At 56.9% G+C, this 13299-nt stretch overlaps 1 protein-coding gene and 1 long non-coding RNA gene across 2 annotated transcripts; both read left to right on the forward strand.

Annotated features, from left to right (window-relative positions):
* The first annotated feature begins 402 nt into the window (after positions 1–402).
* Positions 403–7689, forward strand: Cblc (Cbl proto-oncogene C). The gene is given in 17 exon segments (XM_048329988.1): positions 403–478; positions 627–697; positions 783–1071; positions 1074–1218; positions 2703–2728; positions 2731–2768; positions 2771–2815; positions 2817–2854; positions 2976–3114; positions 3421–3473; positions 3475–3540; positions 3641–3778; positions 5778–5788; positions 5791–5864; positions 7055–7088; positions 7091–7185; positions 7630–7689. Coding segments are annotated over 17 exon segments (1398 nt in total).
* Positions 7690–7740: 51 nt separating this feature from the next.
* On the forward strand, positions 7741–11806 carry LOC125339035. Its single transcript, XR_007208383.1, has 3 exons — positions 7741–7783; positions 8035–8097; positions 11768–11806. It is a non-coding gene; the product is annotated as an uncharacterized LOC125339035 (long non-coding RNA).
* Positions 11807–13299: the final 1493 nt, after the last annotated feature.

Raw genomic sequence — 13299 nt, forward strand, 5'->3', positions numbered from 1 at the left:
GGAGTGGAAGCCTCGCCCTGCCCAGCTCTGCTCGTTCTTGAACTCAGTTTCCGCTGCTCGCCCCAGGTTTCCCACTGCACCCCTTTGGGACCCAAGGGTCGGCTGCTTAGGAAATCTGAGTGCCCAGATTCCCGCCTATGCGGGCGTGGCGCTGCATACCTGTAATCCCAGCTATGCTGGAGGCATTGTAATGAGGATCAGAATCGAGGTCTCAAGCCCGCCAGGGACAAAACCTGGAGTCTTTGGGGAAGTTTTTTTTCCTTAAGGCGGGGCGCAGTGGTCAAGTGGCAAAGCACCTGCCTAGCTGGTCAAGGCTCTGAGTTCAAACCCTATAAAACAAAAACCACAAGAACATAAGCAGAAACCTCGAGCCCAATTGCCCGCTGGTCCCCCGCCAGGGGGATGCATTGGTCGTTCTGTGCCGTGAACCCCGCTTCCGGGAGCAAAGGAGGTCAGGAGCAGGGACCCCTCCCGCCAGGTGTGCAGAGTCCTAACCACCCAACCAGGGGACGCCCCGAAGCCCCCCACAAAGCCTCCCTTCCTGACCCCTCTGGGAAGCCAGAGACCCAGCCCCACCTATAGAAGAGCCCTGGTCCCCAGCTCCAAGCCCCGCCCTTCTCCCGCAGGCTCCGCCTCTGACGCCCCACCCACTGCCGAGAGAGCCCCTTGCCCTCTGAAGACCACGCCCACCCATGTGGTCCTGCCCATACGGCCACGCCCACACATGATGCCACGCCCACCAATGAGTAGCCCTCCCCTCGCTAGAGGCCTCGCCCGTCCAGATTGCCACGCCCCCGCCCGCAGGTCCGCCTCTGATTGGACACGCCCGCCGTGGTGCCACGCCCCCGCGCGGCCACGCCCTCACGGCGCCCACGCCCTTCCCCGCCGTCCTCTGTCCCCGACACCCGAGGGCCATGGCCGCAGATCCGCGGGGGTGGCGGCGCGGGCGGTCCCGCGCGCTCGGCCGGGCCATGCGGCTGCTGCAGCGTCTGGAAGAGCGATGCGGGGACCCCCGGCTGGGCTCCGGGCCCCCCTCGCTGCGGGACCTGCTGCCCCGCGTCGCGCAGCTCCTCCCCTAGCGGGGCGCGGCGGGGCGGGCGGCGTCCCCGAGGGCGCTGGGGGAGCCATTCTGGAGGCCAAGAGCCGGCAGGTGGCGGCGCTGCTGCCGGCGCGGGCCGGGGCCGAAGACCCGCTCTTCCGGGAGGGCGCGCGGCCCAGGTGAGCGCCGGCGCCCCGCGGCCTCCGCCCGGGGACCCACGGCCTCCTCCCTTGGACCTTCCACACCCCCCCAGCCTCCTTCCTGGGAGCCGGGAGACCTGAGCTAGCTAGGTTTTTGTTTATTTGTTTCCTTCTTTGAGCTCCACACCCTCAGTGTCTCCCTGCCCCTTTTGGGGCGGTCATTTCACAGTGGGGGTCCAGATGCCCACTCTCCCTTAGATACACCATCCTGGGAATGAGGGGACCCCGGGCTTCGGGCTGGAAGGGCAGCCCAGCCCTGGGCTCCGGTTGGACAGGGGTCAGGGACCAGCAGGGCTGACCCGAGGACTTTGGACTTGCCTGCCACCGTACAAGTCTGAAACGTGGGTAAGGGGATCGTAAGACAGGGGCACCCACTGCCAAGAGCGGGACTGCACCCCAGTCTGCAGGCAGGAGCCACGCCCCTTCCTCAACAGCAGCCACTTAGAACATTCTGAGACCAGGACACGGGTCTGCCTGTCATTTTTTGTTGTTGTTCCGTCGTGAAGCTTGAACTCGGGGACCTGGGTGCTGTCGTTGAACTCGTTTTCTCAAGGCTAGGGTTCTACCCCTTTGAGCCACAGCTCCACTTCCAGTCCTAGTTAATTGGAGATAATAGTCTCTCGGACTTTCCTGACTGGGCTGGCTTTGAACCATGATCCTCAGATCTCAGCCTCCTAATACCTAGGATTACAGGTGTGAGCCACCAGCGCCTACCCTGCCTATCATTTTTAAGTCACTGTACTGGCTATATTATAAAGCAGTGATCGGGCTGGGAATATGGCTAGTGGCAAGTGTGCTTGCCTCATATACATGAAGCCCTGGGTTCAATTCCTCAGCACCACATATATAGAAAATGGCCAGAACGGGGCTGGGGATATGGCCTAGTGGCAAGAGTGCCTGCCTCATATACATGAGGCCCTGGGTTCGATTCCCCAGCACCACATATACAGAAAATGGCAGAAGTGGCGCTGTGGCTCAAGTGGCAGAGTGCTAGCCTTGAGCAAAAAGAAGCCAGGGACAGTGCTCAGGCCCTGAGTCCAAGGCCCAGGACTGGCAAAAAATAAAATAAAATAAAATAAAAATAAAGCAGTGATCAAAGAAATGTTTATATAGAAAGCTAACTTCCTTCACAGATAGGAAAACTGAGGGCCAGAGTGGAGACACCTCAGGACTGGTGTGGTGTTGAGATGGACTCTTTTTTTTTTCTTCCATTGTTTGTTTTTGGGACAGGGTCTCTCTGTGTAGTTGAGGCTAGCCTGGAACTCCAGATCCTCCAGCCTCCTGAGTGCTGAGATTACAGGTATGCATCACGACACCTGGCTTTAGGAATGGACTCTTACTATTCGTTGATATATTAAACAGGAGTCGGGGGGGGGGGGAGGTTATCCTTGTAGGGATTCCTAGGTAGAGATATCACAGGGAGCACCAAGGGCCAGCTGGGTCCTCAGAGCTCATCCCTGCAGGCAGCAGCTGGCCAAGCTGGCCCTCATCTCAGCCATATGCGCCCGGGGCTGGGCGCACTCTTCACCGAGTGGGGGGGAAATACTGTGGGCACCTGCACCAGCTGAACAAGGCCCCCCGCACACACCTTCTGGAGAGGCCACTGTGGAGCCCCGTGATTGATCACCTCCAACCCGCCCTGTCCTGTCCAGGGACCCCTGAGCCGGAAGGAGCAGGGCCTGGAGGCTTCCTCCTTCAGGCAGCCCATGCTCAGCCCACTGCCCTCCCCCGCCCAGGTGCATGGTGTCGCTCCTGGACACCTGCCACCCTGTGGAGCCCGGGCCCGCCGCCCAGGCCTTGCGCTCCACCATGGACCTCACGTTCAGCAGCCACGTGTCCATCTTTGAGTTCGACATCTTCACCAGGCTCTTCCAGGTCAGGGACATGGGATCTGGGGTCTGGATTTCTGAGGGAGGAGATCTTGGTCCTGGACCCCTAGGGGGGTCTGAGGCAAGAGGCTGGGTCTGAAGGAGGAGGACTGGGGTCTGGATCTCTGGGTCTAAGGGCAGAAGTTGGGACCTGGCCCCCTAGGTCTGGGAAAGTCAGGGTCATGGGTCTTTCCTGTGGAAGGTTTATTGCGGAGCCTGCCCACCACGGGTGTAGGCTAGGGCTGAAGGCTAGCCCTAGGGGTGTGACAGCTTCCTTGCTCCGCCCCCTGTGACCAGGCCCCGCCCTTCACAGCCATGGCCCACGCTGCTGAAGAACTGGCAACTCCTAGCTGTCAACCACCCTGGCTGCAGGCCTTCCTTACCTAAGACAGGTCCAGACCCGCTTACAGTCCTGCAGGGACAAGCCAGGCAGGTAGATGCGTTGTGGGGGGAGGACTGGCCAGAGGTGGGCGGGGCAGGGAGGGGGCTGGCCCCCCCTGGTACATCACCTCACCCCTCCCTGGCCCCTCCAGCTACATCTTCAGGCCTAGCTGCACGCGCCTGGGACAATGGGCCATGGGCTACATGAGCTCGGATGGCGGCATCCTGCAGGACATCCCCTCCAACAGACCCCTGCTCCAGGTGCTCCTGGAAGGACAGAAGGATGGCCTGTGAGTCCCCATCAGGGAGGTAGAGGGCGGCTATAAAATCCACTTGGTAAGGGGCTGTCCAAATCAACGGGGCCCAGGATGGCCTCTGGCTGCAGTACCGACACTGGACAGCAGGTGGCAGTCAAGCATCTGGCGTGTCAACGAGCTCCATACACGGTTGGGTGTGAAGTCAGATGGACAGATGGACAGACAGGTGGACAGATAAACTGGATTATCAGTGTTTGTCGACGCTGTGTTCTCTGAAGTCACATAGAGGAAAGGGTATTAGACCCTGACTTAATATAGATAGATAGATAGATAGATCTTTAGTAGTTGTACAAAGGAGCTGCTTTTCAACAAAGCAGTCTATGACTACAATGCTTCTTGGACAGTCCCTCCCACCCTTTCCCTCACTTTTTTTTTTTGCCAGTCCTAGGGGCTTGAACTCAGGGCCTGAGCACTGTCCCTGGCTTCTTTTTGCTCAAGGTTAGCACTCTACCACTTGAGCCACAGCGCCACTTCTGACTTTTTCTATATATGTGGTTCTAGGGAATCAAACCCAGGGCTTCATGTATACGAGACAAGCACTCTACCACTAGGCCACATTCCCAGCCTCACCTTTCTTAAATTTGGTAGAATATACATTGAATTTTGCCAGGCACCAGTGGCTCATACTTAGCTACTCAAAAGACTGAGATCTGAGGATCTTTGTTCAAAGCCAACCTGGGCAGGAAAACCTGGAAGACTTTTTTTTTTTCTCTGTTGGTCATGGGGCTTGAACTCTGGACCTTGGTGCTGTCCCTGAGCTCTTCAGCTCAAGGCTAGCGGTCTACCACTTGAGCCACAGCTCCACTTCCAGTTTTCTGGTAGTTAATTGAAGATAAGAGTCTCACAGGGCTGGGAATATGGCCTAGTGGCAAGAGTGCTTGCCTCGTATACATGAGGCCCTGGGTTCGATTCCTCAGCACCACATATACAGAAAATGGCCAGAAGTGGCGCTGTGGCTCAAGTAGCAGAGTGCTAGCCTTGAGCAAAAAAGAAGCCAAGTACAGTGCTCAGGCCCTAAGTTCACGGCCTAGGACTGGCCCCAAAAAAAGAGTCTCATAGACTGTCCTACCCAGGCTGGCTTTGAACTGTGATCCTCAGATCTCAGCCTCCTGAGTAGCTAGGATTATAAGAATGAGCCACCAGTGCCCAGCTATGTGAGACTCTTATATCCAATAAACTACTCAGAAAAATGTAGAAGTAGTGCCGTAGCTCAAGTGGTAGAATGCTAGCCTTTAGCACAGAGAGGCTCAGGGACAGCACCCAGGCCTTGAGTTCAAGCCCTGGGACTGGCAAAACAACAACAACAACCAAAAAAAATCTACAATATACATTGAATGTTTTATTGTTATTATAAAGGTGGTATACAGAGTTACAGTTACATAAGTCAGGTAATGAATACATTTACTTTTGGACAGTATCACACCTTTTGTCTAGAATTTTTGTCTGCATTCTCTCCCAACACTTTCCTCTCTTAATTACTTATTTGAGGGGAGGGAGGAGAAGTACTGGGGTACTGGGTTACAGTACTTGGCCTTTTCTGGTTATTTTGGTTATGGAGTCAAATTTTCTGGCCAGGCTAACCTCAAGCTCTGATCCTGTAGACTTCAGCCTCCTCCTGACTAGCTAGGATCACAAGTGTGTGTCAAGAGTGCTCAACCCTGTTTCCTTTTTTTTCTTTTTACATAACTTTATTATTAAGGTGTTATACAGAGGGATTATCACTTCACAATTCAGGTAATATGTTTTTTAAATGCTGGTGCTAGGGCTTAACCTCAGGGCCTCGTGCTCTCTCTCCTAGTTTTTTCATTCAAGGCTGATGCTCCCCTACTTGAGCCACAACTCCACTGGTTGGGGAGTTCAGGGCGATTCTTTTCCTAAAGGATGAGGACATGCGAGGGCGGTGATGGTCCTTGCTAGTCTAGAAGCTGGAGATGCTGGGTGACTTTCGTGATCCTCTCTCACCCGGCCTCAGCTACCTGTACCCCATGGGAAGAATCACAACCCAGACCTGATGGCGCTGTATGGAGCAGACCCCCACGAGCACATCCACCTGTCAGAGGTGAGCCCGGACCACAGCCCACTTTGCCTTGCTTTTCAGAAGCTGGGGTTCTGACTCCCAGGCATGGCCTCCCTGGAGACTCAGGTCACCCACTGGAAACTACAGGCCTTCCCCACCCCCACCGCTTCCTGGGAATTAAGCCAGTGAACAAGCTGCAGGTACAGGGTGCCCCAGTATGCTAGTGGATGCCTGTGACCCCAGCTACTTGGAAGGAGGAGACAGGAGGACCCCAATCAGAGATCAGCTCAGCCCTATTTGAAAAGTCAACTGAAAGCTAAAGGTCTGGAGGGGTGTGGCTCTGGTGACAGCGCATCTTCTCTGCCAGGGCACGGGCCTGAGTTCAATCCCCAATACAAAACATAAAAGCCAGGCGCTGGCGGCTCACGCCTGTAATCCTAGCCAAGATGTGAGGATTGAAGTGCCAAGCCAGCCCCGGCAGAAAGGTCTGTGAGACTCTTATCTGTAATTAGAATAAGAAGCTGGAGGTGACACTGTGGCTCCAGTGGTAGAGTGCTAGCCTTGAGCAAAAGATGTTCAGAGACAGCGCCCAGGCCCTGAGTTCAAGCCCCAGGATGGGCACAAAAAAAGAAGAGAAAAATTCCTCTTCTATGTCACATTTTTTTTCCCCCTGAGACAAAGTCTCACTGTGTAGCTCAGGCTAGTCTTGAGCTCACTATCATCCTGCCCTAGCTTCTTGAATGGTGAAATTATGGGCATGTACCAACCCAAAATTACTTTTTTTCTTTTAAATCACCAGTGTGTCCCACGCCCCATTTGGGATAGACTTATGCTTGGACGTCTCTTGGAAATCCAACTGCATTGGACATCTGTAAATTTCTTTTCTTTTTTGCCAGTCCTAGGGCTTGAACTCAGGGCCTGGGCTCTGTCCCTGGCTTCCTTTTGCTCAAGGCTAGCACTCTGCCACTTGAGCCACAGCGCCCACTTCTGGCTTTTTCAATAGAGGAATCAAACCCAGGGCTTCACGCTTGCAAGGTGAACACTCTACCACTAGGCCACATTCCCAGCCCACATCTGTAATTTTCTAAATCTAATTCAGAGAAGGAACCTCCGGGCTAGTAGGCAATATATAAAGGAGGCCTTGGACTTGGGACTTGGGGGCAGTCTGGGGGGGAGAATCTGGGGTTGGCACAGAGACTTCACCCCACCCCTGCCCTTCTCTCCCCTGCCAGGAGCAGCTGCGCCTCTACCTGGCCATGGACTCCACGTCGAGCTTTGTAAGATCTGTGCCGAGAGAGACAAGGACGTGAGGCTGGAGCCATGCAGGCATATGCTCTGCGGCCGCTGCCTGGCCGCCTGGCAGGTGAGGGCTGGCCCCACCCCACCCTGGAGAGCTCACAGGGTACCCCCCACGCCCCTGACGGAGAAACTGAGACCCAGAGAGAGCAGGTGTCTGCCGGGGACGCTTTGGGGGGGGGGGGCCTGACTGTCTGTGTCCCAAGTTCACCTCCACTCCTCTCCCAGCGGCATCATTGGGGCGGGGTTTCTTCCTGCTGCTCCAGGCCCGCGGGAGTCAGGAGCTCTCAGTGTTTGGGTCTTGACCCCTTCTAGAGCGCAGGACTGTGCTAGAGAGAATCATGACCGCCCCCCCCCCCCCCGCCCGCCGAGGCCGCCGTGGGGGTCGGGGCCTGCAGGCCCCCCTCACACACGAAGGCCTGGCTCTGAGGGACCCTGTGTGTCCCCTCTGGGCCCCCGGACTCTGGTCCAGTCTCCCACCGATATCTCCCCCTCCGTCACGCCCTCTTAGGTGGCTCTGTCTCTGGGTCCCCAGCCCTGGGTTGAGTGCCCCTGCCGCCTCCCCCAGTGAGGACGGCCACATCTGCCGTGCCCAGGAAGAGGCACACAGGGGGACCGGAGCCCCGGACGGCAAGGAAGAGGAGGAAGAGGAGGGGCAAGGGCAGGTGAGAGCCTCCCTAACAAGAATGCCTTAGTCTGAGGGAGGAGGCTGGACCTGGACCCCTGGGTCTGAGGGAGGAGGCTGGATGCTAGAAGCCAGGATGTTTGCTGCCCAGGACTCTGGGTCTGGGGCCTTTGCTATCTGAATCTCCCGCTTACCTCGTACCAGGATGGAGAACAGCCCCAGATTCAGTCTTGACAGGAAGTAGTTAGAAGAACATGGCTGACCCTGGCCCCTCCCTCCTGTCTCCGGCAGGTGTCCCCCTCTCCTTCCCCACTGCCCCCCAGGAGACCCAGAAGCGAGGGCTGGCTGGAGGTGGTGAGTGACGTTCAGGGGTGAAGCTGGGGGGGGGGGGGATGGGGGGGGAGTGTGGGGGGGGGGAAGCCTTGCCTGCTCCGGGGCTCCAGCTCTGGCCTGGCTCCTGCCTCTTTCTTCCTCCTCTGAGCGCCAGAATTACAGACATTCACCCCAAGGCCAGGCAGCCTCTGCAGTGTTTTCTCCTCCTGGACAAACAGACAGGTAGATGAGCCCCCATGTGGGTCTGGCTGGGGGAGGGGAGTAGTAGATGAAAAGCAGACTTTATAGCCAGGCCCGGTGGGTGTGTGGCTCACACCTGTCATCCTAGCTACGCAGAAGGCTGAGACCTGAGGATCACAGTTCAAAGCCAACCTGCGCTAGAAAGTCTGTGAGACTCTTGTCTCTGATGACTCACCCAAAAATATGGAAGTGGCACGGTGGCTCAAGTGGTAGAGAGCCAGCCTTGAGCAAATAGAGCTCACGCATAGTGCCCAGGCTCTGAGTTCAAGTCCCAAGACTGGCACACACACACACACACACACACACACACACACACACACACACGACCTGAATCCTGTCAACATCTCTAGAAAGACAAAAATGTCCTCTCCCATTTCCCAGAAGGGAAGAGCTCAGAGAGGTGCCCGTGCCTGCCAGCGCCACGCAGCCCCGAAGATAAGGGAGCCTCGGGGTATTTCAGAACTTGGGGTTTGAGGCTGCTAAGCAGGAGTTCTACCACGTGAGCCTCACCTTCCCAGTCCTTTCTTACTGTGTGGGTATGCCCGTCCTGGAGCTTGAACTCGGGGCCTGGGCATTGGCCCTGAGCTTTTGTGCTCATGACTAGTGCTCTACTGCTCTGAGCCACAGCACCACTAATGGTTTCCTGGTGGCTTTGAACTGCTTGTGCTCGGTGCCTGGGCACTGTCCTCGAGCTCTTTTGTTCAGGGCTAGCGCTCTACCACCTGAACCACAGCTCCACTTCGGTTTTCTGGTGCCTCACTAGAGATAAGTCTCAGGGCCCTTCCTGCCTGGGTTGGCTTCGAACCTTGATCCTTAGAGCTCAGCCTCTTGAGTAGCTGGGATGACAGGTGTGAGCCACCTGCACCTGGCAATCCCTGGTTATTTTATTTTATTATTTTTTATTGCTCTTAATACTATTCTGCAGAGCTGGGGGTGGAACCATGGCCTTGGGCCCCCCACGCTCCCCCTCATCCCCTGGCCTGCTGGCATGAGGAGGGGAAGGGCAGGGAGGGGAGGGGAGGGAGGTCAGCCCTCCCACTGTCCCTGGCTGTACAGGGAGATCAATACTGCCAGGACGTGAGACAAACAGCTCAGGAAGTCCGGGAAGGCTGCTCCACCAGTGGGAACAAGAGAGCCAGCAGGAAGAGGGCGGGGGGGGGGGCCAGCACGGAGCTAAAAACAGCCCCGGATCGCGGCCAGAGGCAAATGGAAACATTATAGACACTCAGGGGCTCCCTGAGGACCGGCCGTGGCCAGGAGAAAGCCAGGCTGCCTGGCACCCCGGCCTCGGCACACACCTGCTCCCGGCCTGGATCCCCCTGCCTGGCATGCCTCCCCCCAAACCTGGGGTGACCCCAATCCCTGTCTATTCCTAAGTCATTCTTCAGAGCCCGTCCTGGGCGTGGCACTGCCAGCATGGTCAATGTGGAGCAGCAGGCATGGGTCCTGCAGGCAGGTACACAGCCAGCCATGCCCAGTTCCCTTTTCAGATGGGGTCTCCTTCCTGCCCTATTTATTTACTGCTGGGGGGTGGGTGTGGGGGGGGGTAAGAGCAGTCCTGGGACTTGAACTCAGGATCTAGGTGCTGTCTCTTAGTTTTTCTCCCCAAGGCTGGTGCGCTACCATTTGAGGCACACCTCCACTTCTGTTTTTTTACTGGTGAACTGGAGATGAGAATCTCACGCAGGCAATGGTGATTCACACCTGTCATCCTAGCTACTTAGGAGGCTGAGATCTGAGGATGGGGGTTTCAAGCCAGCCCGGGCACAAAAGTCCGAGAGATTCTTATCTCCAATAAACTACTCAGAAAAGGCCGGAAGTAGCACTGTGGCTCAAGTGGCAGGGCGCTAGCCTTGAGGAAAAGAAGCTTAGGGACTGCATCCAGGCCCTGAGTTCAAGCCCCACAACCAACAAGGGGAAAAAAAAAAAAAAAGTCCCATGGGCTTTCCTGGCCCTGAGGGCTGATCCTCGGGATCCCAGCCTCCCGAGTGCTGGGCTCCCAGGCCTGCGCCTCTGTGCTGGCTTGCTCCGTCTCTCGGTCACAGAGGTCATCGCAAGCCCTCTGTCCAGAGCCTCTGCACTCCATTGTGCCGGATCCATCCATCTCCAACCACACCCCCCGCCGCCCCGTGCCTGGCCACCCCGACTTTCCCCATCACTCCGGAGGACTCAGAACAGCTGAGACATTTCCTTGTGTCTGAGCTGATGACTCAGGGCCAAGCGCTCGCGTGCTCGGTGCACCGTCAGCTCGGCGCGATGGAAGTGTTCTTCTGTCTCAGTCGAGGCTGTGTGCCCAGAGTTTACGAAGCAGTGGATGGACAGAGCGATGGGGGTGCACAGACAGGGGTTCAGTCAGAACTTCGTTCCTTTCCGGGCAGAGGAGTGAGGGGAAAAACAGCACTGAATGGGGCAGGACTCTGCCGCGCAAGCACCCAGTTGCCAGCCAGCAGCATTCTGGGACATTTACTATTATTATTGTTATTATTACTTACTTCTTATCCTCCTCCTCCTCCCTCCTCTTTCTTCTTCTTCCCCCTCCTCCTCCCTCTCCTCCTTCCCCTCCCCTCCATTTGAATGGGGCCTCACACCACCCAGATGGTGATGTCCAGCCTCCAGTCCCTGTTTTTTGCTGGTTAATTGAAGATGGGGGTCTTGTGGACTTTCCCGCTGAGGCGGGCTTCAAGTCTCAGTGCTCCAGGCCTGGGCCTTCTTAAGTAGCTAGGGTTATAGGCGTGAGCCACTGGGTACCTGCCTGCTGTATGTATATATATTGTGGACAGTCCTGGGGATTGAACTCAGGGCCTGAGCACTGTCCCTGGCTTCTTTTTGCTCAAGGCATAGCACTCTACCACTTGAGCCACAACACCATTTCCGGCTTTTTCTATAGATGTGGTGCTGAGGAATCGAACCTAGGGCCTCATGTATATGAGGCAAGTACTCTACCACTAGGCCACATTCCCAGGCCCCTGTCAATACTCTTTGAATAAGATCTCATATTTTTTGCCCTTGAATCAGCCCAGAACTATAATCTCCGATAGCAGAGATTATAGTGGGCGACCACCAGGCTTGACCTGTTTGTTGAGATGGCAGTCTAGCTAACTTTTTTTTTTTTTTTTTTGCCAGTCCTGGGCCTTGGACTCAGGGCCTGAGCACTGTCCCTGGCTTCTTCCCGCTCAAGGCTAGCACTCTGCCACTTGAGCCACAGCGCCGCTTCTGGCCGTTTTCTGTATATGTGGTGCTGGGGAATCGAACCTAGGGCCTCGTGTATCCGAGGCAGGCACTCTTGCCGCTAGGCTATATCCCCAGCCCTCTAGCTAACTTTTGTTTCCAGGCTGGCCTCCCATTCTGCGATCCTCTCAGTCTCTGCCTCCTCAGTGGCAGGGGTGGCGGTGGCGGTACAAGCCACTGCACCCAGCTCCCCTGAGACATGTCTTCACTCTCTCCCTTCCAGGCCCCTCTGGTCCTTCCCAAACTCCAGGCTCCTCTTCCCCAGCCCCCAGACCAGGGAGGGGGCCTTGGAGTAAGTACCTAGAGGGCTTCTGACGGGCCAGGGTCTGGTGCCTTGGGGAGGGTCAGGGGTCAGGTGTGTGTGTGTGTGTGTGTGTGTGTGTGTGTGTAACACTGAGTCCCAGGAGATCCACAGCTCCCCAGTTCTCCTTGCAGAAGCTCCTGAGGGAGAGAGTTACCCTTCCAGCTGGCCCTGGAGGGGGGTGACCCACCCGCCTGCCCCCAGGCCTGGAGGTCAGGTGAGTCCCCGCCTCCTCTCTCCAATTTCCCTGGGCTGGTGGCAGAGTGGAGCTGCCCTGGGCTCCACAGCCTCATAGCTGTACAAGCAGACAGACAGACAGACATGCGTGGACCCCAGCTGGAGGAGTGGGCAGGGTTTGTGAAGCCACAAGCAGCAACCGTGGGGGGGGCAGTTTTGCTATGGGAAAGGATGGGGTCCTCCAGGCCTAGGCCAGAAGTCACCCCCAACAACTCCAGAGCCCCCACCTCCCCCCAGACTCTCACATAGGGATAGCAGCCTCCCTCGTTCTCCCTCCCTCCCTCCCCTCCTTCCTTCTCACCAAAGCCTCCACCAGGCTGGGGGACTGCCGCCCCCTTGTCACCCATCCCCAAGGGATTAAATGTGCCCTCCTGTGCGGTCCTCTCAGTGCCCCTCCTGGGAACAGCATGCTGGTCACTGTCCCCTTCCTGGCCCAACATCTGGGTGGTGAGGGGCTGCCGGAGCCCTGCGCTGGGAAGTCCCCGAGGACATCCGGGAGGAGGTGACGTGCCTGAGCCACACAGGTGAGGGGACAGGTGGCCCCATGGGAAGGGCCTGGATGCTCAAAGTTCCAGGCCACCGAAGCCACCTCGGGGACAAGAGAGACTTTGTTGGAAGGATTTGGGGTCAGTCAACAATGCCAGGAGTCAGTCGGAGAGCTGGGATTGGAAAAGCCAGCCAGGAGACTGGCCGCTGGCCAACCAGGTCACCAACCACCACCGCCCCACAGAACCGGTCCAGCGAGGCTGGGCGGGGGCGGGGGGGGCGGGTGCTGGCGACCACCCGGCCTTGCCATCCGTCAGTCACCGTCAGGGGCAGGGCTGCGGCTCCCGGCCTCCAGCCTGGTGGCCTCAGCCGTCTGTGATGTTTTTGTTTGTTTTTCCCAGATAGGGTCTCAGGCTTTTGCCTGGATGCGACCTTGGCTTGCCATCCTCCTCTTTCCTCTGCCTCCACCTAGCTGGGATTACAGGTGTGTGCCACAGCACCTAGCTGACTCCCACCCGGCCTTGCAGGACTAAGGTTTGAACTCCCGGATGTATTCTTGCTTAAGCGGGTGCTCCATCATTTGAGCCACATTCCAATCCTTTTTGCTGTAGTTCCTTTTTAGGTAGAGTCTCACCTTTTTGCCCCTGGGGGGCAGACTCAGAGTGAGGTCCTCCTCCCTCTGCCTCTTGTATGGCTAGCATGAACTACATATGAAATCTGGCTTGTTGATC

Source organism: Perognathus longimembris, chromosome 20, assembly GCF_023159225.1.
Source record: "Perognathus longimembris pacificus isolate PPM17 chromosome 20, ASM2315922v1, whole genome shotgun sequence".
Taxonomy (NCBI): Eukaryota; Metazoa; Chordata; class Mammalia; order Rodentia; family Heteromyidae; genus Perognathus; species Perognathus longimembris.